Consider the following 26,184-nt stretch of genomic DNA (forward strand, 5'->3'; position numbering starts at 1 on the left):
AACCCAATCGTGTGCATTCACAGAGGCCACAAAGAAGAACAGCTCCTCTGTTACCTAAAAAGTCAAACAGGGCCAGGGAACACTGTTACATAGCTTGAAGTATGTGCAGAGTGAAAAAGGTATCCCCATAAAGTTGGAAACACCTTCAGTGAGCAGAGTCTATCTGCTGAAGTAAGGCAGATCCTCAGTTCAACCCCAACATTGCGATTCTTTAAAATATGAATTAAGCAACAACAAAATGAATAACAAGTAGTCCCAAACTTGGAATAACATTTGAAGAAACAAATGTTTAACGGGGAAAAAAACCTCCCAGGCATTACGATTTGTATTGATATAAGTGAAAACAGCCCTGCGATAATAACCAAGCACGTTTCATAGAGAATATCTGAGCACTCACATCATGCAAGAAAAAAACAAGTAACAGCTTGCTTCAACTTTACAAGTTGCCCTCCCAGATCGCTCAGAGATAGTCCTACCTCTTCACAGCCAGCCAGTCAAGTGGGCATTTGCAAACTGTATGTAGATAAGCCAACACCACACTTTGCCTCTTTCTCAACTGAATCCAAACAAGAATCTCTATGTAGTATCATTTTCTGAAATTTATCAATCAACCAACCAAAAATGTTACCCCTACTAGTTTGCTTCCTGTGGTGAAAACAAATAGTCAGCAAGTCATATTTCATAATTTAACAGAAACCTTCCCTGACAGTGAGTGAAATTTTCTGCACAATCCTATGCAGGTTTACTCAGAAATAAACAGTATTTTTACAGTTTTTAATGGGACTTGTAAAGGACGACATTCAAAGGACTGCATTCTTGATCTCCTTTCGTATGTTTTACAGAAACAATCTCCTAGCAGTTTTCATAGCTCTCCAAAATATTCTTTATTAACATACAAATTTGAAAGCTAACACACCTGAAAAATGCATCATCCTATCAATCTTGAGACAGCAAATGAGAAAGGCACCTGTGGATTTTTTGAGAAATGAAATTTGTGGCCAGTTTCCTGAAACTGTTTGCCCAAGAACAAATCCAAATAAATTAACAATGGAAATAAACTTAAGTAGCGTTCACTCTGCAGTCTGAGTTGCTCTCCTTAAAAAATAGCAAGCAGCAAGAAAAAAGCTTTCTATTCTACCCAAATCCAACAAATATTCTACATTTTTATCACATCTCTAATTTTAAGATTGCATCAACATTGGTCATTTTCTGAAGACCTGTCCTGGTTAGCAAGGAGAAACTCGTGTTAGCATCTCAGAGCAACTGACAGCATCTATTTTGCTGTTCCACATTAGTTGTTACATGTAGGCTGGTTTCTCCACCTGTAAAACCATCAACCCTGAGAGAAGGCTTAACTGCATATCTTTTCCTGTACAGTGGACCCTTGATTTACAGACGGCTTGACTTACAGACTTTTTGAGTTACAGACTTCTCTGGCTGCAAAATTTAGGTTTGACTTGCAGCCTGAGAATTGACTTACAGACCAGAAAAAAAACACAAAATGGAACAAAAACGGCCTGTTACGGGATTAATTGGTTTTCAATGCACTGTAGGTCAGTGGAGACTTGACCTACAGACTTTTTAACTTGAGAACCGCATTCCAATACAGATTAAGTTCTCAAGTCAAGACCCCACTGTATGGGCATTACAGGACAACTTTCTCTGCAATGTTTCAGATCTTTTATATTATTTTATTTTTATTTTATTTGACTCTGAGCATAAAAGTACCAGCTGAGACACATCTTTCAATTCATCAACAGAGTCCCTTGCAGTCATATAAGCTACTAAAGTTGCATAGGCCACTCTACAGTTGCTGTCACTATTTATTCCTCCATTTCCAAATCCTTCCTGTACAGAGTTTGTGCTTAAAGGAATATTCTTGCAATGAGCACTGAACAGAAGTTTCACAAACCATTCCATCATCTGCCAGTGTCCCCTCCTTCCTCAATAAACAATATTTTATTTTACTTCACCTCACCTTTCTGCCAAACAGGGCCCCATGCAGATAACCAATTCTATTAATTTCCCTGAAATCATTTACATCAGGCTTGTCCAACCCGTGGCCTGAGGGCCGCATGCGGCCCCGGTCAGCTCGTCATGCGGCCTAGTGCAATTTTTTTATTTTTAAAGAAATTCCAAAGTTTCAAGTTACACTGCCGGCGCTTGTGGCCGGAATGTGGCCGGGGCATGTCACAACAGTAGAGGGGGAGAGAGGGAAGGAAGGAAGGAAGGAAGGAGTGGGAGGGGAGGGGACAGGGGGGCTGCATGACTGTATTGCACCGTAACCGTCAATAGGTGGACCCCCTCCCGGCCCCATAAAGCCGCCGGAGTAGAAGCTGGCAGCCTCTGCTGTCTGAGATCGCAGCTGCCGGTAAGCGCGCTTGGAGCGGGGCTGCGGAGGACAGCTAGGGCTGCCCCCCATGCGGCCCAAACCAAATGTATGTGCGGCCCAAACCAAATTTTCATCTTCTAATGTGTCCAGGGAAGGTGAAAGGTTGGACACCCCTGATTTACATTTTTCATCTGTGCACCTATTCTCTAAATTTCTTTTGGAAAACCAAAGCCTGCTGACTCCATAATCACACCCCACGTTTCCCTCCTTTTGCAGTACACCACACCCTGGAAGGCTTAGTGGTTTATGTCAGAGGTTGGGAATTTAATTCTCCACTGTGCCTCCTATGAATAGAGCCAGCCTATGTGGCCTTAGGCAAGCTGCACAGTTCCAAAATGCTCCCAGAAGAAGGGAATGGTAAACCACTTCTGAATATTCTCTTCTTAGAAAACCCTGGCAAGGGAAAAAGAATTGACTTGATGTCACATCATTATTTTTAGGGGGAGGGTTTTTATGACATGTCATATTTTTTCTGCAACCTATGTTGGAGTTTATGGGTGGTCCAAACATGTTTATGAATGATCTGGTGAGGAAAGGCCAGATTACTCATAAACATGTTTGAACTTTCTTATGGGTTTAAATGTAGGTTGCAGAGAAAATGTGAATGTCCTAGAAATCCTCCCCCAATTATTATTATTAATTAATGGTGTGCAGTAAATGTACACAACTATGCACATCTGGTGTTATTTTGGGGCTGGGTTGGTGAGATCACAATTCAGAACTGTACATATACAGGTGCTGTGCAAAGATTAAGCTCTAGGATGGTGAATACGAAACAAGTAAAATGTAACGATCTGGACATTTTAGGAAGGCAGAATCTTTTTGGCTTCACTGAATGTCTGATCAGAAGAAACTGCTGTGCTTCATAGCTTAGGCTTGCTGGTTATTCAGAGGCTGATTCTCTATGGCATTCAGTGCGTTGCCTGTATTTTCTGGTTGCCTCTCTTCTTTGGCTTTACACAGTTTATAAACCAGTAGACCAGCATCCAGAAGAAATGCAAAACTTGCAAAATATCCAAATACCTGTTAAATGAAGGAGAAAAGAAGACTCTACATATAAAATCCCATCAAGATTAAAGAACATACAAGAACAGCCTTACAACCTCTGCATATACATCCCCTTTGGTACATGTGCACACAAGCGTGAGAAACATTTGGCAATGGCCCACGCAAGGACGCTTCATGGCTTGTGAGTAATGAAAACATTTGGGGCTGCAGCGTTAGGGTTACAGAAGCAGACAAATTAAGAGAGAGAATAAGTGGTCCAGTAAGATATACAGATATGAGAAGGAGGAAGTCTCTCACGGAATAAAACTGCAATTTAAGCATGACTGTTTTGTGCAACTGGAAGCTTCTGCTTTTGATTCTATAATGATGCCATCCTGCTTTCTTTCCCAGTTAAGAGCTAGAATGAGAGCCATCCCATGGCAGCCTCATATGGGCCAGTGTCTCCACTACATGGTGCCCTCCAGGTCCTTAATATTCCTCTCTATAAAATAGCCAATTTGACAGGCTTCCTGGTGTACACCATTCTTTAATGTTCACTAAGTTGCCCGTTTCATTTCCTGCTGTTAATCACTAGGACACTAAATATCTTGACTCAAGCTAATCTGGAAGTCCTTCTTTTGCTACTGCAGAGCCTTTGTTCTTTCTTTCCTTACACACATTTCTCACACCAGCTCATCTGTCTCTATAATTTTATTTCCTTGAATATCTTTCCTGGCTAATCACCACAAAGCAGCCATCAAAAGCTTTGCACATTGCAAGTTTACATCCTCATTTGACAACTACTCTTAAATATTTATGGGTCAAGATTAGATTTTAAGATAGGACAGTGTTAAATAGTTTCAACTTTGAACACAGCCATATGGCTGTGCACCATCTCAAATACCACTAAATCCATTAGGCTCTGCAAAAATTAAAAGGGAAAGGGAAGGAGAAAAGAAAAAAGAGAGGACATCTGAAAGACAAATGTGTATGACAGTTTGGACCCTTTTTAAAAAGTTGCTAAAAGTTGATCAAAAGGGAATAGGAAGGATTTATAATGACCAAAATGAAAAGAGAAACACAGTCTTTGCCCAGATTAGAACTAGTCGCCCCAAGGAGCACCATTGTAAAGTCAGTACATATCCTCTGGGATCTCCATGCTGGCAGCACAAACAAACAAACAAACAAACAAACAAATAAATAAATTCAGAAAGGGACACTGAGTTTTGTGAAGAACGTTTTTTTAAAAATAGAGTAAAATCATGGTATTTATCACACAATGATCAGTTGCCAAAAAAAAAGTTCATACTGATTGCCATGTGCCACTGAGTTGAGGTGAACATCTAGGCAAGCTTTTTGCCCTAGTGCTGCACTTGTGTATACTCACCCTTCAGGTAAAAGCCCATACACCTGTGCACATATACAAGTCTCCCCCCTCACCTCTCCACATATATTCCAAAAAAAGGAATTTTCCAGAGTCTCCCCATGCACTTTCTTTCCCAATTCCATTGTGCTTCCAACAGTTCACAAAACAGCTGTTTTCAGGCTGTCAGAAGCACCCCAGCTTTGCTGGGGAAGATGATGTTCAAAAAGACTCATCTGCCTACCATTTTCTCCAAAAAACCTATGCTCCTGATAGTTTAAAGCAAAAGTTTGTGAGTAGGTGGAAGCATTTTATTTATTATTTATTTGGTTTTGTTTACCCATTAGTAGGCAATTTACAGAATAAGATATAAAAAACATCAACCTGAATGTAAAAATTAATATTAACAATATCAGAGGATATATTCTTAAAGGTTGTTTTACAGAGATCTATCTTTACTATTTTCTAAGTAGCAGAAGCGGTGCAGTTTGGCACACCACAAATGGAAGCTTCTTCCAATAGATGCCACCACCAAGAAGGCCCGGTTCCTCACTGATACCATTTTAGCTTCCCTCGATGTGGGAACTTTTAACAATGTGGATTAGGAAGAGTGTGTGGAACAGGTAGCTGTTTTCTGGGAGAGATGTTCTGACACATATCAAGGTCCTAAACCAGTAAGCATCACTGCACCAGTCTGAGAATGGCTCTGACAGTGCACCATTTCCCCAGTACAAGCACGGCAGCAGCATGGGGGAGGAGGCTATTAAGAAACTGTAGTCCTAACCCTAAGATGTCAGTCCAGGGTAAACACAGTGATAAAATTATCTGATGAAACATTTATATTGTTACAATACAACCTTGGGGGGTGGGAGGCACAGAGAGGTTATACTCTCAGCAGTCCTGAGCCAACATAGTTAGCTTATGACTATAACTCTCCGAAACTCTCTGTTAGCAACATTACTCACTATGCTGGCCAGGACAGTCTGTAAATTGCAAGAAAATAATTTTGTTAAGCTCTGAAAGAAAGCAAAAATCATGTACGTCATCAGAACACAGGTATGTGATGAACATGAAAGGAAACTAAGATCAAGAATGTTTTGTTCAGTCACAAAACACGAAGATTCATCTTTCGAGATGGACCAGCATTAGGAAGCTTTCCTTGGGGTGAGAGAAATACATGGCAAAAGCTGCTCTTTTCAGTGGGTTCTTGGGTTCCATCGTTTCAGAGATTTTTCATTAGATCCCCCAGCCCTAGTAGCAACAATTTCCTACATTATTCTTATTACATTATCTTTCTTGCTACTTTATGGTAGGTACCGAAAACAGGGAACACAGCCAAATTCAGCTGCTAGTCCTGACTAGAGTAGATCTGTTGAATTAATAGGATTCACATATGTATCTAGCAGTGGATTCACTGTGTTATTCTAACTATTCTAACAACAATCAAACCAGCATTTGAACACGTTCTACACACAGAACACATTACAAGAGAAACAGAACATGGTCATGTGCTTACAAAAGCAGCAGTTTCAACTGATGTCTTGTCACTGGTTGCAGAAAACACAATTGAAGCTAGGAGGAAAAAGGCTCCCACTGATATTAAGATCCACGTATCCTACAAATAAAGAAAAATAAAATAAACTTAGCCCCCGAATTGTCACTTATTTTTATTCTTCAATCCTAGTATTGAATAAAAACAGTAATGCAAATATGAGATTTTCAACATCTAAAATGGGGTTGCAAAATGCAACATCCTCCAAACGCTGGACTGCAACTCACAGTAATTTTTTACTAACCGCTATGCTGGCCTAGGATAGTGGGATATTCTGCCTACACATAGTCTAGAATTACATCCATTGTGCTGTACAAAACATTTCAGTTGTATCTTGCTTACCTTTGCAGAACAAGGTGGACTATCAATATTACCATTTTACAGATGAAGAATTGAAACTGAAAAGTAACCATTTCTCTCAGACAACCTGGCAAGACTGTGACTGAGCTCAACTTGAAGAGCACTTCCTGCTCTCAGTCTATCAATATAACTGCTTCATTGTGCCAGCTTTAAATTAAAATCCTTCTTCCATTTAGAACTACTTTTATGGTACATAAATTGATTATCCCTTTCTTTGCCCCCAAGTCGACTCTGAGTCGTGGTGAGCTCGCTAGAGTTCCCAAAGTCAATGAGATATTTAAGAAGTGGCCACATCCCCACTAACCTAGGGTGTTTCCAGTGAGCAGGAGTTTGAACAGAACACTTAGGTCCTAGTCCAACACTTTTTTCACTTCACAACACTTGCTCCAGGATTATCCCTGTGATTTCTTATTCTCCTGGGAAGGAAATATAGTCTTTATATTGCAGAAACATCCGTTAATTGAATTTTCTTTTAACTTTTTAATATCTTAAGCACTGGAAGACACCTTGAGTCTTTTTATATGCAGAAATACTAGTAGTAATCTTAATAATCACAATAGTTCACCAGAATACTTTTTTCCAATCTAATGGTCTTTGTGACTCCAAAAAACTACAGTAAATTGATGGTATTAGGATATTAGGAAGAAAAAAAATTAAATGCTACACTGGTATTCATTAGGATAGGAGAGGTTGTGTCTAGAGGTCAATTTCAGCTCTACAGATCCAACCACAGACTACAACAATTCTCCTGGCAGCATATATAAATTCAGTGAGAAAAACAACTTTGTTTCTTTCAGAACTTCTTTTAGAGCAGAGACATCACCTCCAGATGCTCTGCAGAGCTAAAACAATACATACAGTGGTGCCCCGCTTGACAACTTTAATCCATTCCGTTAAAATCGCTGTTAAGCGATATCATTGTCAAGTGAAGGAAAAAAACCCATTGAAATGCATTGAAAACTGGTTCAATGCATTCCAATGGGCAAAACACCTCATCGTCCAGCGAAGATCCTTCATAGGGGAAGCCATTTTCGATCGCTGTCTTCCGGAAATAGTGGGCGGCCATTTTGAAAACCCAATGATCAGCTGTTTTTTATCATCGTGAAGCGAAAAATCGGTTCCCGAAGCAGGGAACCGATCATCGTGAAGCGGATTTTCCTCATTGAAACATTGTTTTGTGATCGCAATAGCGATCGCAAAAACCTCATTGTGAAGCAATTTCGTCATCTACTGGGGTAATCGTCAAGCGGGGCACCACTGTACCTTGTTTTAACAATATCTGATTTGTTTTACTGCCACACCACTGAATTCAGCAGTACAGTGGTGCCTCGCATAACGAGAGCACCGTTTAACGATGAATCCGCATACTGATGTGGATTTTGCGATCACTAATGCGATCGCATACCGATGTTTCTTTGCATTGCGAGGGGGAACAGCTGTTTGGTGGTTTTTTTGATCCATATAGCGATATTTCCCCATAGCGAAGGTTAATCTGGAACGGATTAACCTCGCTATGCGGGGCACCACTGTAGTGGCTTTATAGGATGCAAAAATTGCCAGGACTGCTACAGCCAGCTGTCAGGCCATGTATTGTTCACCACTGCAACAAAGCAATATAGCTATGAAAGTTATGTACTGGGAACATTTTTAAAATACACTCTTCTTAGATACAGAGATTTTACAGCTATACATGACAGATTACCCTCTCCTGTGTATTTCCCATTCCCAGGTCTTTTGCACAACTCTTAGTCAATTCGTGTTTACTGGCATATGGAAGCTCAGCATTCAAGAGAATTAGAGACAGAACTTTGGTCCTCTCCTTTTCCACCTAGATATACCAGCGAGCTAAGCTGAACAGGCAACCAGACTAACACATCCTCCTTTTTTAAGGGCGCCTGACATGATGTGGTTATGAACTATGAAATTTAGCTATAAATGAAGTGGAGCACAGATAATATATACATTCCCACCAGCTAGGGCAAAAATGCTACAACAGTTGTTCTTTATTGGGACAGGTTCTAAGGCTCCCAACTAAACTTCACTCTTAGGCTATTAACCCAAAATGTTTAAATTAACTGCAACTCTTCCTGGATTTTCTAAGGCAAAAACATCAAAAGTTGGCCACACTAAAGTGTGGTCCTAAGCATGCATACAGTCTTTCTTTTAAAATATGGTTATACCAAATGCAAAAAGAGGCTTCTTTTACCAGTTTGTTTACTTTCTCCTTTCCTATCCTTTCATAAAAAGAAGTGCAGCAGATGAAAAGAATCGGGATGCATAAGAGGAAGGCACTGCAGCTGACAAACTCAAAGAAATAAAGCCCACTGCAGCGGGTGCATTGACTCACAACTTCTTCAAGCACAAATGCAAGGAAAGACAGTACCTATATGAAAAGAAGAAAAGATTGTTGTTATATCATCTATTCAACAAAGCAGTTGCCAAATTCCATAATGTCTCCACAACTCAAGTAATGCATCTATGAAAGTATACTATACATGAAAGAATTTTTAGCTTATAGATGGCTTTACAACAGCTGTAAGACAGTCTTTCCCAACCGGTGCTGTGGAAATGCATAACTACACCTTCCAACACACCTTCCCCTTAGTGAGGGGACAGAGGACAAATGAATAATGTGATTTCTAGCTAGATATGTCTCCAAGGAAAGGTTCTTGTAACATATGTTCTTTAAACTGTTCCCACTTCTCAGGTGGACTTGTTTCAGTGAGAGTGACAAACCTGTACAACACACAATCAAGAAAGGCTTCCCTGATGCCTATATTTTGGTTTCTTTAGTGGTAGATACCTTTCATTGCTTGGAATTCTGTTCATCAAGACACAACATAATGTTCCACCTGAGTAAATGTACCAGAAGTTTCACCCTGACAAGAACTGCAAAGTTGATTGTACAGTCACATAGTTCCCATTTCAACTGTTTGTGAAAGGTGCCAGTGGAAGTGCTGTGCAAATAGCTCTTCTGTGATGACACAACATCAGCTACTACAGACTTAATGTCAAGTTATGCCCATGTGGCTACTCAACAGGATTTCAGTCAATACATATTTCTACCTCTTCAGACACTTTAGATAAATTCTATACATTTATTTGAAAAAAAAATCCTCTAAGGCTAATAGGATTATTTTAGCCCTACTTTTAAATCAATCAATCATAGCCAAAATCTTATTGTGGAAAACATACAGTGGACCCTCTACTTAAGGAATTAATCTGTATTGGAATGGTGGCTGCAAGTCGAAAAGTCTGTAAGTCAAATCTCCATTGACCTACGATGCACTGAAAACTGATTAATCCCATAACCAGTGGTTTTTATTCTATTTTTATTCCATTTTGGTTTTTTTCTGGTCTGTAAGTCGATTCTCTGGCTGCAAGTCGAATCTAAATTTTGCAGCCAGAGAAGTCTGTAACTCAAAAAGTCTGTAAGTCGAGCCGTCTGTAAGTCGAGGGTTCACTGTATTGAGAAAGGGCAATCACAAAAGTGATTTCCATGGTTCGACAGCTGCTAGTCACATGATCAATTCCACAGCCAAGAAAAGATCAGAAATATGATGGACAGCTGGCAAAAGACTGCCACGTACATATTTCTGCTTACACAGTTGCAATCCTATAAAGCATCTGAATTCTGATACAATATAAATAAAAATTGTTGTTGTTTAGTCGTTAAGTCGTGTCCGACTCTTCGTGACCTCATGGACCAGAGCATGCCAGGCCCTCCTGTCTTCCACTGCCTCTCACAGTTTGGTCAAATTCATGTTGGTAGCTTCAATGACACGGTCCAACCGTCTCGTTCTCTGTCATCCCCTTCTCCTCTATCCTTCACACATTCCTAACATCAGGGGCTTTTCCAGAGAGATTTCTCTCCATGAGATGGCCAAAGTATTGAAGTCTCAGCTTTAGGATTTGTCCTTCCAGTGAGCACTCAGGGGTGATTTCCTTCAGAATGGATATGTTTGATCTCCTTGCAATCCAGGGGACTCCAAGAGTCTGCTCCTGCACCACAATTCAAAAGCATCAATTCTTTGGTGGTCAGCCTTCTTTATGGTCCAGCTCTCACTTCCATACATGGCTACTGGAAATACCATAGCTTGGACTATGCGGACCTTTGTCGGCAAGATGATATCTCTGCTTTTTAAGATGCTGTCTAGGTTTGTCATTGCTTTCCTCCCAAGAAGCAGGCGTCTTTTAATTTAGTGGCTGCAGTCACCATCTGTAGTGATCATGGAGCCCAAGAAAGTAAAATCTGGCATTGCCTTCATATCTTCCCCTTCTATTTGCCAGGAGGTGACAGGACCAGTGGCCATGATCTTAGTTTTTCTGATGTTGAGCTTCAAACCATTTTTGGTGCTCTCCTCTTTCACCCTCATTAAGAGGTTCTTTAATTCCTCCTCACTGTCTGCCATCAAAGTGGTATCATCTGCATATCTCAGGTGGTTGATATTTCTTCCGACAATCTTAATTCCAGCTTCGGATTTCTCAGATCCTGCCTTTCGCATGATGTATTCTGCATATAAGTTAAATAAGTGGGGAGACAATATACAGCCTTGTCGTACTCCTTTCCCAATTTTTAATCAATCAGTTGTTCCATATCCAGTTCTAATTGTTGCTTCCTGTCCCACATATAGATTTCTCAGGAGACAGATAAGTTGGTCAGGCACTCCCATTTCTTTAACAACTTACCATATTTTGTTGTGGTCCACACAGTCAAAGGCTTTTGCGTAGCGAAAGAAATAGAAGTATATGTTTTTCTGGAACTCTCTGGCTTTCTCCATAATCCAGTGCATGTTAGCAATTTGGTCTCTAGTTCCTCTGCCCCTTTGAAATCCAGCTTGTACATCTGGGAGTTCTTGGTCCACATACTGCTGAAGCCTACCTTGTAGGATTTTGAGCATAGCCTTGCTAGTGTGTGAAATGAGTGCAATTGTATGATAGTTGGGGCATTTGGCACTGCCCTTCTTTGGGACTGGAATGTAGACTGATCTTTTCCAATCCTCTGGCCATTGCTGAGTTTTCCAAACTCGCTGGCATATTGGGTGTAGCAGCTTAACAGCGTCATCTTTTAAGATTTTAAATAGTTCAACTGGAATGCCATCACCTCCACTGGCCTTGTTGTTAGCCATGCTTTCTAAGGCCCACTTGACTTCACTCTCCAGGATGTCTGGCTCAAGGTCAGCAGCTACACTGTCTGGGTTGTCCGGAACATCCAGATCTTTCTGGTATAATTCCTCTGTGTATTCTTGTCACCTCTTCTTGATGTCTTCTGCTTCTGTTAGGTCCCTACCTTTTTTGTCTTTTATCGTGTCAATCTTTGCACAAAATGTTCCTTTAATATCTCCATTTTTCTTAAACATCTCTGTACTATAAAAATACTGAAGTTATTTTATATGTGCTACATTTTAAATTTATTTATTTATTATTTATTTATTTATTTCATTTATACCCCGCCTATCTAGTCAATTGTGACCACTCCAGGTGGCTAGAGTGGTCATCTGCATAACATACTAATGAATTAAAATAATAAGTCAGAATTAAACTTATGGCACATTATCAATAAGCTGGTTGGATAGCTCAGTGGTTTAGGTAACTGGCTGCAAAGCCAGAGGTTGGGAATTTGATTCCTCACTGTGCTTCACAGGAAAAGAGCCAGCCGCTGTAGCCATGGGCAAGCTGCACAGTCCCAGGATGCCCTAAGTAAGTAAATGGTAAACCACTTCTGAGTACTCACTGTTTAAAAAAGCCTTGAAAGAGTTGCCCTAAGCCAGAATTTAGATGATGGCACAGTATGACTGTGAATACAAAGATGATGATGATGATGAAAGAGATAAATTAACAAGAATAGATAAAATAGGAGCAAGTAAAACAATAGTCCTAAGAATTTAAAATTCTAAAAAGCCATTTTAAACTTACTATCAATACTATTGCACTGTATGAAAATTTCACTAAGCTTATGGAACACTTGTGTATTTTTCATAAAGGCTAAAGAACTTCTATAAAGGTCTAACGACCACTAGAGGAGGGGAAGGAAGTGACAGAGAAATACCCCTAAAGGTACCAGAAGAATCTTCTTTTTTATTAAACAAGATTAGTATCAACCTTATTTGCTACAGACAACTGATGGGGCCGCTGGCACAAACATATTTCTAATAAAGTAATTAGAAAGGTCAAAAGTACCACCCACCATGGAGTGCAGTTTCTCCACCCCTCCTAGAACTGGTTGGGACAGTGCGAACCTTAATTAACATGACCCCCAGGAAGACAATGGGAGGACCATGGTTGTTGCTTTGATTTGCATCTCAACAAGAACTGGTTCTGGCAGTCACAGCAATATTAACTCATATTTACATAGATTCCACCCTCCTGGACACTCCACACTCTGAGCACCTGGACAGGTAGGAAGGACCAGTTCCTCTGTGCTAATGAGCTTCCAGAATTGTTCATTAACCACAGACCTATTGTGAGCAGATGTTTTCCCATAATGTCCCAACAGCTGTGCCCAAGTAATCCTATTGTCAAGAGATGTTCCCCCATGATATCGCCCAACTTAGAGAACAGTGCCAGACTCCCACATCGCAAATCCTTTGTCTAGAATCCATTCCCACTTCCCTCCCCCATCTTGTATGTACCATACATCCTATAGAATTCTTTGTTAACTATTTCCTGGTCACGTATGCTGTATCTCAACCCTGATTCTGGAAAACAGAAGGTATAAACACCCTTGCCACCATTCTTCAGGGCGGGCAGTTTACCTCTTGCTTGGGAGAGGTTGTCCCATTGGGCTACGTTTTCTTTATCTGATATTTCAAATAATCAAAAGCCTTTTTGAATTCTCTCTCGAGTCAAGACTTATTGGCACATTTGACTTAGAAAGTCTAGGAGCTAGCGAGGACTCAACACAACCACTTCCTAAGTGCCTCCAGCCTTTATCTGTTTACATTTTCTGTAATAGGGAAGTATGACTCACCCTTTGCTTTGTTTTCAGTTTTGCTCTCTGTTGTTGTGCTTCACTGCCACAGCAACAGAAGGAACTATATAGACATTGTAGAGCAGTCTCTCCTTTAAACAGACTTGACGGGGTCATTAAACTTCTATTAAAGTCCGCCATCCTTCCTGAGAAATACCATAAACTTGATGAAATTCTAGAATGGTACCAATTTTAAATGCCACACATAGGTCTCAAACCCCCAGTAACAAGCATCAGGTTCTAGGGTCAATCAATATCAAAATGAACTAGTCTTGTAAGTGGCTAAACAGGCCTTCCTTTTTTTTTTTTTTTTTTTTTGGTCGGGGTATGCAATGTCTGAAGCAACAACAGAAATCTTAGAGCAATCATTCATGGATAATTGCAACCCACTACTCTCTATAGCTTCATACACGTTTTTTATTATTATTTCTTTTAAAATCAGGAACAGTAAATGTGCAAGAAAGGAAGCTCCTCTCTATAAGGAAAAAAATATTCAGAGCTTGATAGAATTACTTTGGTGGTCAACTGACCACTCTGCCAGCTACATACTTTTTAACACAGTTTAAACTCTCAAGTCTTAATATTTCCACCAGGTCTTAAACATCTTTTTTCTTTTGCTACACAAGCATTAAAGATATACACATGCACTTGATTTGACAGTAAAATACTCCACAAAAGATAGACTGAAATCTTCTTCCACAACTTTACACCACACAGTATGATGATGTCATCACCCCACAAGGATAATATTTAATTTAATTTAACTTAACTGAAAGCTTCTAATCTCCCCCTACTCCATACACATAGTTCAAATTCTGAGATTCCCTAGGACTGTCTTTCAACTTGGAGAAGCCTTTGAATGAGGGGAGTCTTTAATATTCAAAAGCTGTTATCAAATCTCCCCGTTCTGATCTCACAGTAGTGATCCAACCATGCTTTTTTGATCTTAAAGTCTTGATTCCCAATCTCAGAGCTCCCAAATGCTTCCCCAGGTGAAATGCTTCCCCTTGGAGGATGAAGGGGGGGGGAATAGGAAGCTTTAAATTATATTATATTATATGTTTCTGTTGCAGGATGATGACACCCAACTTGCATGGCATAAAGTTGCATAAGAGTTCAGCCATAAACTCATAATCATATTACCACAAGTGTGGGGATGACAATACCAGATCTACCAAAATATATCAACCAACCATAAAATTACTGAAATCATTAACATTATTTATTTCCAAGAGACCAATAAACTTGTTGGACTACGCCATCATTAAGGCACACTCTTACTTTGCAAAGGTTCTCTCTCCCAGCTCTGGCCTATAAAGTAAGGCAAAATAAATTTCCTCCTTTCAATTATTTTTTAAGAAGGAGCATCAAAAGGTTTGGGCACACATTTCTTGTTGGAGTGTCTTTCCTCAATGTCATCTGCCCAACCCACTAGACCATCACAGACGAAGCTCCTCCAGGTCATCATCCCAAGAGAGGTTCATAAGTCTTCTACAGGAGGTAGGGCCTTCTTCGCAGTGGCTGCAACCCAGTGGAACCAGCTTTTGGAGAAGCTCTGCCTGGCCCCCTTCCTGTGGGTATTGAGGAGGTGACTGGAGAGGCTGTTCTTCAGGGAGGTTTTCCACACTGACCCCAGTTGACCACTCATTTTTCATCTGTTTTTGTTCTGTGCACTATTGATTGGCACCATCTGTTTTTATAATGTTAATACTTATTTGCTAATTTGTTCTCACTGTCTTTAGTGTTTCATTTTTATTTCTGTCTGATGTTTTATCTATTGTAAACCACAGAGAGTAGTGTGTTGGCACTAATGGAAGCAGTATATAAGCTGAATAAATAAATAAGTAAATATCATACTGAAAGGGATCACTTCTCTATGCACTCCTGTGTCTGCCTATAAACAAAGGAGTGTTGCTATTGCTGTTGTTACACATGAAACATAAGAGGGACATAACAGCAGAGTTCGTCATTGCAACAGTGTTGCTGTTCCTGTTTTGCATTGGTTCAAAGACAGATGAATGACACTGCGCTTATAGTTAAAAGAATATATTCCTTTTGAAGAGATTTGGGAAGCTATTAGTTCTGGCTTGCATTTCTCAACCAGACAAAGCTCAGAGTCTTCAGTTTAAAATTTGCAGATATTCAAAAATGGATTATTTTCCCATTATGCTTAATTTCCTTACAGGAGCTCAACTTCCCTTGGTATGAAAATTTCATGCAATGCTGCTTCTGTGAACAGGAAAGGTATACCATGTGTCCATGAAAAACTGCTATAGAGGAAACTATTATGGGAAACTGTTTCCAGTCTCACACAAAGCTGCAGAAGGGAGACACTGGAAATTTTAACATTAGTGTCACATGAGGTTTAAGATTGTAAATCCTCACATTTGAGAAACAATGCCATCCTTCAATTTTCTCAAAAAACCAAACAAACATATATTTGATGCTCTCCTTTCCATGTACTTTAATTTTAATGTCTTTGTTTCACTTTACATTTGAATGAAATAAAGGGTAGCTGTGTAGTCAATGCAAATTAAAATACAAATGCAAAAAAAAGATGACACCTTTATAGACCACTAAAAATCATCATATAATATATGACCTCTTGTGGATAAAAAAAACCCCCACTTCATCAGGTGTCTACCAGTGTGAAGAACTTTTAAGTCCATAAGTTCATGGCAAGATTAATTCTGCCAGGAAAGTTAGATGTAAAGTCCAAAAGTTCTTACAAAGATGGAATTCGCCAGGCACATCTCTCTTAGATGCTAAGTCAGGAAATAGTATGGTTGCTGTTTTATATTTACAGCTGAGGCAGCTGTGGATTGAGTGCAGCCTATGCTTCTTAGTTTGAAGAACTGGTTACATGATGCTATTCCAATTGGTTACATGCTATTCTAGTGGCTATGTTAGCATGCCTCGCTCATGGAAAAACTCCCCAAAATACCACAGTAATACTAGTAGCTAATAATTTCTGTCTTAGGGTGTGTCTAAACTGGAAAGCCAAATCAGAGCAATTTGGCTTTGCTGCAATTTCATTCACAGCCTTATTACATTTGAAATAGCAGTCAATGCCCACACAGGGGTTGCGGAGTGATTTGGGAGTTCATCATTCATACTGGATGCAAAGTGATTCATATTCCATCCCACAGCCCCCACCTTTCCTTTCTTCTTCTGGTCCCACCTGTCTATCCTTTTATAGGGCATACACGCAGGAAATAATAATAATGAGAAATGAGTGACAAGGTGATAGGGTGATCTATATAGCATTAATCATATATATGTAAGAATTTAAAAAATTAAAAAAAATTCAAAGGGAGATCAGAGAAAAGAATGTGGTCGTGGGGTGTTCCCCTAGTCCTGAACATCACGACATAAGTGAACATCATGTCCCTGAAACACCACCTATTGACACGCACCTTGTCTTCACAATAATGTGTCACAATTAACCACATAGGAAAAAGCCTGTTCAAATCATTCAGGCTTGAAAAAGTAGAAGCCCCCCAATGGCACAGAAAAAAGCTGTTATGGGAACAAAAAGGTCTGCACCTATTCAAATAAACCTTTATGTTGTATGGTCAGTAAAAATTAATTTGAATTCACTCATTTTATAAGCAGAGCAAATCCCACAATATCTGACCATGTAGTCCCAGCTTTACTTGACAATTCACTTCTAGTAGGAAAAACCAGCAGCATGGTCATCAGGATTATTGTAGAAAAATAGTTGTTCCTAAAGCTTAAATTTAAAAAGGCAAGACAGCATAGAAAATACACAACAGCATGATGGAATAAACATTAACTATTACCAGGAGGTTTGGTATCGAGTTAGTCACTAAGGATGGGAGGTTGTCAATGTGCTTGAGATGAAAAGTAGTCAAATATGCTTCGTTTACTCTGATAAATAATGGTAATTTATAACACTGGCAGTCTATATCTTCAAACAGAGCTGATAACATTGAATCCTCATAGTGTTTATTTAAATCATTTCCTGATTTTGGTATTACTGTTAGCTGACGTAAATTGAAGAACTGAAACTGATATCTGTTTAGAAAACTCTCAATGAAAGATGGAACTTGGTATCTACTGTACTTTATTAAAGACACGTACTTATAACAAGCTTACTAATTTCGTGTAGAACTATAAACTCCATGTAAGGCCCTATCAGCTGTAAAGACACGACCTTCTAGAAAGCTGATCTGCCTTATGATGCTTTCAAAAGTGCTCCTAATTCCCTTCTGAGGTCTTTCTTCTGCCTGAGAATATGCAAGGCCTAGCCCTGTCTGACCAAAGGTCACTTTTCTGGCCAAGTCTTACCTGGCTTCACACAGACCCCAAGTAACTTCTTATATATTCAGGCCTTTACTGATTTATTAATCAAGCTGCAGTTGGCTTCTTTATTAATCCAGCTCTGTCCAATTGTTTTGTGTAGTCTAAGTCCTGTTGGCCATCAAAGGTCAAACTTTGCATTTTCACCTTTTTTAACTGACTGGCTGTGGCCAGAATCCTATTCATAATGGATAAAGCAAGTATACAAAACTGTTAATACTCCTTGGCAACAAAATGTTTGGAAGCCAACAATCAAAATACAGTTTGCCAGGTCTGCTCAGAGACGAATCTTCAAGCAACAATATCACATTTTTAGGAGGCAGGTAGATCAGGTAGCTGGCATCTCTCTACAATTTGCACCAAGGTCATGGTCTACTTGCCTTGTACATCAGAAGATTTATACTAATCTTGCTTAATTAGTAGATGACTCAATTTTGAAAATGGATACAATTTTCTACAGAATTGCTGAGTTTTTCCATTCATGATACAAAATAATTCTCAGGATCAAAATTTAAAACGGTTGGTCTTTGGTGTTACATATGACACGTGTAACACAACAATCTGCTAGGATGCTGAATAAACCCACTTAACATTTGAGAACTACAACTGGGGAGACAAGGTTTGGAGACCCTGAAGAAGTTACTATAAAGACTAACTTAGGTATTATGGGAAAAGGTTATAGGTAAAAAGAAAATAGAAGTTAAAATATCATAAAAAAATAAAGAACAAATAAGACAAAAATGTGGTGGCATCTCAAAGACTAACTTAACATTTTAAAAAATATAGTCTTTAAGGTGCCACAACATTTTTGTCTTTTTACTTGTTCTTTTACTTTTTAATTATTTTTTAAACTTTTATTTTGTTTTTACCTATAATGCTTGCACAGACTAACACAGCTATCTCTTCTACTTGAGAAAAGGTGACACTTGATTTTAATCTCATCCCAAAATGTTAAAAGGTGTGCAGAAATCACAAAGCCATGTTACACTCTGTTGTTAATGAATCAGGAGTTCACAACTACCTTGGAGAAAAGTCCCTGCAGTCATTTGCATGAGTGTACGCTAAAGGGGGAATACCATGCATGTGCTATTTCCAGGCAAGTGTTCATATTAGTCTGCTACAGCAACACCAAACAAGACTGTGATGGTGCTGTAAAGTCAAACAAATGTACTACAGTGTACGCTCTTGTAAACTAGAGAAGAGCTGTGAAAAGTTACTTTTTGGAGTATAGCTCCTAGAATCCTCCATTAGCATAGGCAGCCATGCTGGTAGGCAGATTGTAGGGGTTGTAATCTAAAAAGTAACTGTTCCAAATTCTGGATTATAGACTGGTGATGTGGATTCTTTACAAAAACTGAATAATGAATTAACCTCATGCGGTCAAGTAAATTCTGAATCACGGTTACCTCTCACATGGTTTTTTTTTAGGTACAGAGCACTCAGAAGTGGTTTACCATTCCCTTCCCTCTACAAGGTACAGGAGGGAACTGAATTCCAGGCTACAGCTAGATGCTCTAACTCACTGGGCTATCCACTCAGAACCTACCAAAATGTATACCACATCTAATGTAATTTTCTTTAAGATGCCGATAATCTGCTGGGTTTCAATGCAGAGCTCACAAGGTACAAATTAATCTTAGAACTAGGAGCCTTCTTGGTGGGAACATGTGCAAAGCTCCTTACATGTAAAGTCAAAAGATACACATTGCAAGTCTTTCTTCTGCAATACCTTTGCAGCAGAATTAAACAAGATATAAATGCAGTGCAGAAAGAACAGGTAAGACCTTCAAGCATCTACAGATTTGAGCATGTGAGTTTGGAGACATGCTCCCTGTTTGCAATCTTAAACAGCATTGTACATACACATTTTTGTGAATAGAAGAACCTAGCCATTATGAAGAGCGGTGGGTGCAATGGCCAACACAAATAAACATAAAATGTAAAAATTGTTTAGAAAACCACTGTAGCAAGTTAGTAAATAATCATTAACCCAATTCAAGCAACAAAAGACTCATCCACCCATCCCACTGTAAAATAAATCAATGTGAAGAAAATGCTTGTCACTGGCCATCTATTCTTTTGGCATTCAGTAGTAACCTCACAAAAACCCGTAGAAATAGCATAAAATAGCATGGGTAGTTCTGAAAGAAATGGGTGTGCCTCAGCACTTGATTGTCATGATGTGTACCTTGCCCAACAGACAAAGGTGTCATTTTATCCCCTTATCTGTTCAATCTGCACACAGAACATATCATACAGAAAGTTGGACTAGTTAGATAAAAGAGGAGTGAGAACTGGTGGAAGAAACATAATAATTCAAGATATGCAGATAACACCATTCTTATTGGCAGAATACAGCAATGACTTGAAATGACTCTTAGGGAAAGTGAAAGAAGAAAGTGTCCAAGCAGGACTGCACTTAAACATGAAAAATACAAAAATCATGACTAAAGAAAAAACATACAACTTCAATGTTGACAATGAAGACATTGAAATAGTGAAAAAGTTTGTATACATATATTTTTGTATACATCAATCCTAACGGAGAATGCAGCCAAGAAATCAGAAGAAGACTGAGGAAGGGCAACAATGAAGGGAATAGAAAAGATCACAAAGTACAGTGGTGACTCAACTTACGAACATCCTGACTAACGACCATTTTGAGTTACGACCAGCTCCGGCCGCAAAATTTTGCTTCAACTTGTGGCCAGAGCTTCCACTTACAAACAAAAAAAGGGTTGCTATTGCCGCTTGCTTTCTCTTTTGCTTTCTTTGCATTTCCAATGAGTCTTGCACTATCTGCTTGCTTTTTGCTTTGCTTTCTTTGCATTTCCGATGGGTCTTGCCGGAAGGGATTAATTGCTTTTCTGATGGGTCTTGCAGTGATTTATTAATTATTATTTTTGATGATTTTTTTTCTTCGGCCGGAACGGATTAATTGCATTTCAATGCATTCCTATGGGAAATGGTGCTTCGATTTATGACCATTTTGAGTTATGACTGGAGTTCCAGAACCAATTAAGTTTGTAAGTCAAGGCACCACTGTATAAGGATTTGTTTTTATTTATTTATTTATTTGATTTTTACCCCGCCCCTCTAGACCATGTCTACTCGGGGCGGCTGGAGACCAAGACCACGATAATTCACACTCTTGTACTCCCAGTCACCATGTGAAAGTTGGACAGTAAAGAAAGCTGACAGGAAAAAAAATGATTCATCTGAAATGTTGTGCTGGAGGACAGCCTTGATGATACGTTAAACTGCCAGAAAGATGAACAAGTGGGTCCTAGATCAAATAATGCCTGAATAATCCATGGAGGCAAAAATGTTGAGGCTGAGAAAGGTGGAAGGACAGCAGGAAAAGAGGAAGACACATGAGATGAATTGACTCCCTAAAGGAAGCCACAGGTTTAAGTTTATAGGAGCTAAGCAGGGCTGTTGAGGACAGGACATTCTGGAGATCACTCATTCATAGGATTACCATAAGCAGGAAGTGACTTGACAGAACATATCAGCAAGAGCATGAAACATATTACCAAGGCTGCGACACTATCATTTAGTTATGTTTCCTTGCAGCAAAGCCATCATCATTCCTGGGAGGTGGGGACTCAATACTATTACAAGGGTTTTTTCTCCACTATCTACGCTGTTTGTCATTTTTCTCTTTTGATGTATCAGATTCCAATTCCATTTGCAAGACAAAGAAAATACTGTGGCCGTTTAACGGGACAAGTTGTACATTTTAGTTAAGAGATCAGCAACTTCATTCTTCAATTCCTTAATAACCCTCGGGTTGATGCCATCTGGGCCCAGTGACTTATTGAACTTCAATTTATCAATTAGGTCTAAAACATCCTCTCTTTTAACCTGTATCTGATTTAATTCATAGTCAGGAGGGGCCATTTGGGCAGCGGAATCTGCCCAAGGTCTTCTGTCATGAAGACAGATGCGAAGAACTCATTCAATTTCTCTGCAATCTCCAAGTCCCCCTTTCCCTCTCCTTCCCCTCCCTCACCATCCAGAGGGCCAGCCACTTCTCTGGCAGGCTTCCTGCTTTTAACATATTTAAAGAAGCTTTTATTATTCCCCGTTATCTCAATGGTCACTTGTTCCTCAAAGTCCTTCTTTACCTTCCGTATCATCTTCTTATATTTCTTTTGCCAGAGTTTGTGTTCCTTTTTATTTTACTCATTTGGGGAGGATTTCCATTTACCCTTCAAAACCTCTGGAGAGATTGGATGCTTTTTACCTTCCCTTTCAACTTCTTTCTAACTAGTTTCCTCATCTGAGGGACAGTCACTCTTCAGAAATCAAGAGTTTTTGTGTCAGATTTGCTTGACACTCTCCCCCCAACATGCATGGCGAAAGGGATCGCAGCATGGTCACTATTCCCTAGCGGCTCTGTGACATTCATGTTCCTAACCAGGTACCACATAAGATTAAATCCGGAGTCACCTATCCTCTGGTGGCCTCCATGACAAGTTGCTCCAAGGCACAGTCATTTAGCGTGTCAAGAAACCCAGTTTCTCTTTCTTGAACCGAGCACACATTGGACCAGTTGAGGTGAGCATAACTGAAGTCTCCCATGATTGCAATCCTATCCCTCTTGGACACCTCCCTGATCTGTCTCCTCATTCCAAAATCCCCCTCAGGTTTTTGATCTGGAGGATGATAGTACACCCCCACTATCACTTCGCTCCTTGGGTCTAGTAGTTTAACCCACAGTGATTCTATGATGGAGTCAGACCCACCGTCCATCTCCATTCTTCCGGATTCTACCCCTTCTTTGACATAGATGGCCACCCCACTTCCAACACAGCCCTCCCTATCCTTCCTATAGAGTGTATAGCCTGGGATTGCGGTACCCCACTGAATTCCACCAGGTTTCCATTATGGCCACTATATCAATGTTATCCCTAGCCACCAAATGTTCCAGCTGTCCGATCCTTGCTCAGACATTTTGGGCATTTGCATAGAAGCACCTACATATGGGGTCCCCCAAAAAGGGCTGCTTGCTTGTTTCTTTTTTCCCCACAGCTTCTCCTTCCAGCGGACCAACTATGACGTCCCATCATGCTCCCAGTCCTAATTCCTACATTGTTATCACTTTGTGGTTCTCTACTCTCTCCACCCTCATTCCACAGGGATAAGGAGCCCTGAACCAGATGCTGCTCGGCTCCTGTCGGCTTTCCCCCAGGGTTCAGTTTAAAAGCTGCTCTACCACCTTTTAAATGTTATGCGCCACACATTGAGACCCCTGAGCTCTGCCTGCCCAGCTGGCCCTGCATGTGGAACAGGTAGCACTTCTATGTTCCTGACAATCAAATTGCCCACTACCAGAAGCCCCTTCTCCTCTCCCCACAAGGAGCATCCTCAGTTCAACTGGATACCAGCCCGTCACCTGAAGAAGGGGTCCCCCCTAGGGGATGGTTTCCCTCTTGTCCAGAATGGCGTCCTCCAGCCCAGAGACTTCCAATCCCAGCAGTTGAGGAGCTGCTTGTGTGTGGGTGTGACAAGTAGTTCCTTCTCCCTCTTCCCTCCAGCAAGGGCACTCGCTAAGAGGGCTGGTTTTTATGCTCCTTTCTAGCTCCTCCTCTTGCCCTTCTGGGTGACTGCAAAGGGCTGAAGAGGCCTGCAATCACTACTCTACAAGGCCAGGAGGACAATGGAGCCCTGATTAGAGTACTCCCTGGGGCCTGTAGCACCTCCTTAATCAAATTTACCTTTGAGAATACAAATTTGCAACTCTGAAAGGGTTAGCTGCCTTGACCTCTTGACCTCTTAATTCCAGCTGACCTTTGGACTGGTCTGTTTTAAACCTGTGTGTAGACCCTAAGCTGGTCCCCCTCAAGTTTAAACTTACAGGCTTTAGGGTTTTAGAACTCTGGCAGAGTTTAAATCTAGGTTTTAAGTTTCAGTCTAGTTATGCTGTGATACTCTAGCATTTTGGTATTTCAGCTATTTATATTCCCATTGTAGCAACTGTTTACCATGCAAACACAAAAGGCACAAGCTGAATACAATAATCTTCTAACCCTACCTGGGGCACAGAAAATATTCCAGGATTCCAGTTTTCATTCAGATCACACAGTTCTCCTACTTAGCCAGAGGTGGGATTTCCATTTGTTGATAAGTAAGAGTTCAGCTTTTTCCCAAAACAAACAAAAACACTGAGACAGATCCCAGCTTCAGTCTTTGACATCTCTACACAGAGCACAGAAAGACCATTGATGAAATGCTGGAGAGCCTCTGCCAGTCAATATAGGCTAGTCGTTAGAAACCTCTGACCCTCCAGATGTTTCAGGGGGTAACACTCATAATCTTCTTCAATTGGCTATGCAGTCATAGCCTCTGGAGGCTGAAATCCAAAACTGAGAGGCCCAAAGAATACACTAAGCTTGCAAGTTAGTATAAGACAGTTTCCAATGAAAATACCCCAATTAAATCCAGCCAAGGTACTGTAGCTCTACCTTTTGTGACAAGACTCAGACCCTTATCAGATAGAGAAAACATAAGGAAGCCAGCATGACAGCTCCCAGTGAAAAACTACTCTGGGACCAAGTGCATATCTCAGTACTAAATGTGTTTATCATCTGTGTCCGTAGCATGTTCTCAAAGATATAAGGCCAACTCTGCTAGCAGGAAGAGTGAGGCCGTTACTTCAAATGGCAGACCTGGGGATCATGAACCCCACAGTAAATTTGGGGAGCACTAGTGACTTAACTCAGTCTGGACTTGGGTTGTTCTATTTTTCCAAAGATTTGGACTCACAACTCAGAACCCGCCTACCCACTCCTTTTTTTCTGGGGGAAAAAGTTTTGTTTTTAATGGGAACTCGGTACCAAAGACTTAGACTTGGGACTCGGACCCAAAGACTTGCCGACATCCCTGGTATCAGGGTGCAACAGGGAGAGTCCTTTTCGATTTACTGTATTTTTTTATTTCTTGCCGTGTGTGCCAAAGTAACGTGGCTGGCAGTCTATACTTTGAGGAGGGCGGGTGAGCGACCGTGGCCCGTGGCCCTCTGTCGTGCTGCCTCGGGCAGCAAATGCCTCAGGATGGCTCAGCTGGACTAACAAGCCCTCTACTGTACCACCACAGCCCCGCTTTTGGCAGAGGATAAATAATTCCTCAGAGGTTTGCCTCCTCAATTCCGCCCAGCCTTCCTGGAACTTCCTGGAAGATCCCATTCCGCTTTTCCGAGGTAAAGAGGTGCCCCCCCCCGCCTCCCTGCGCGCCAGGACACACTCCGAGCAAAGAAAGGGAAAGGGAAACAGCCACATATGGTGAGTTCCCCCCCCCCCAAAAAAGGGAGGGCCCAGCGGCGGCGGCGCGCGCGCGCCCACAGCCCCGACTCACCAGTTGCGAAACCTTGAGCGAGAATCGCAGAAGGCCCAAGTGGCCGATGGAGCAACTTCTCCAGAAGGGGCCCTTGCCCGGCGTCGCCCCCGCGGGCACGGTGGTTCCGACGTAGACCTGGTCGCCGTTCTCCATGGCCTCGAAGGAGCAGAACGGAGGAGCAGCGACGCGTCCTGCAAGAAAACGAAAGGAAAAGGCGGCCCCGCCTCAGTTCCCCAAACAGGTGGGCGATGCCGGTGCAAATGCTTGGCCTCGGCAGCAACAGGAGGAGGAGGCGCGGCTCCCCGCGGTGGCGGCGACGGGATTTCCCGGGTCCCTTCTTTCACGGAAGGGAAGCAAAAGCGCCGCTTGTCGCTTCCGAGGGCAAAATGGAAACTGGAGGAGGAGGCGGCAGGGCTGAGGGAACCTCGTCAGCAGCAAGAGTCGGGCAGCCTCAAGCCAATTCCCCGCACAGGTCCAGCCTGTTGTTTGTAAGAAGGCAACCTGTTGCCGGGACTGCCCGTTAATCCAGCCCTGAGGTGTTGCGCATCAGGTCCCGAATGCCTTTCTCGCCCGCTAAACAGATTGGGCCCCTCCTTTTTTGCAAATTAAGCTCCCTCTCAGCAGAATCTAGGAGCTCACTTCTCGAGGTTACAAAGCGGCAGTAATACGGAAGAGGCGGCAAGTCTCACATATGCTAACAGGAAACACTGCACTTTAAAGTGGACTCTCTGCTTTTCCTCTTGCTGCGAGCGTGCTTCATTTTAGGCATCGGAACTAATGCTTTTTTTGCATATGGGAAAACACAAAAAGCGATTTGTGCTTACCTTACAAAAATGGCCTTTTAAATTGTAGCGTAAAGAGAATCATCAAGACAGAGCATCAAGATTATCTCCATC

The 26,184-nt window shown here is 41.0% G+C and overlaps 1 protein-coding gene across 1 annotated transcript; it reads right to left on the reverse strand.

The window, feature by feature from the left end:
- Positions 1–859: 859 nt before the first annotated feature.
- On the reverse strand, positions 860–25,441 carry CMTM6 (CKLF like MARVEL transmembrane domain containing 6). The gene is made up of 4 exons (XM_020799505.3): positions 25,307–25,441; positions 8,861–9,037; positions 6,259–6,357; positions 860–3,415 (listed from the first exon to the last, which is right to left on the reverse strand). Exons 1-4 carry the CDS (start codon positions 25,439–25,441, stop codon positions 3,263–3,265), a joined length of 564 nt encoding a protein of 187 aa, XP_020655164.2. The 3' UTR covers positions 860–3,262.
- Positions 25,442–26,184: the final 743 nt, after the last annotated feature.

Source organism: Pogona vitticeps, chromosome 6, assembly GCF_051106095.1.
Source record: "Pogona vitticeps strain Pit_001003342236 chromosome 6, PviZW2.1, whole genome shotgun sequence".
Lineage (NCBI taxonomy): Eukaryota > Metazoa > Chordata > Lepidosauria > Squamata > Agamidae > Pogona > Pogona vitticeps.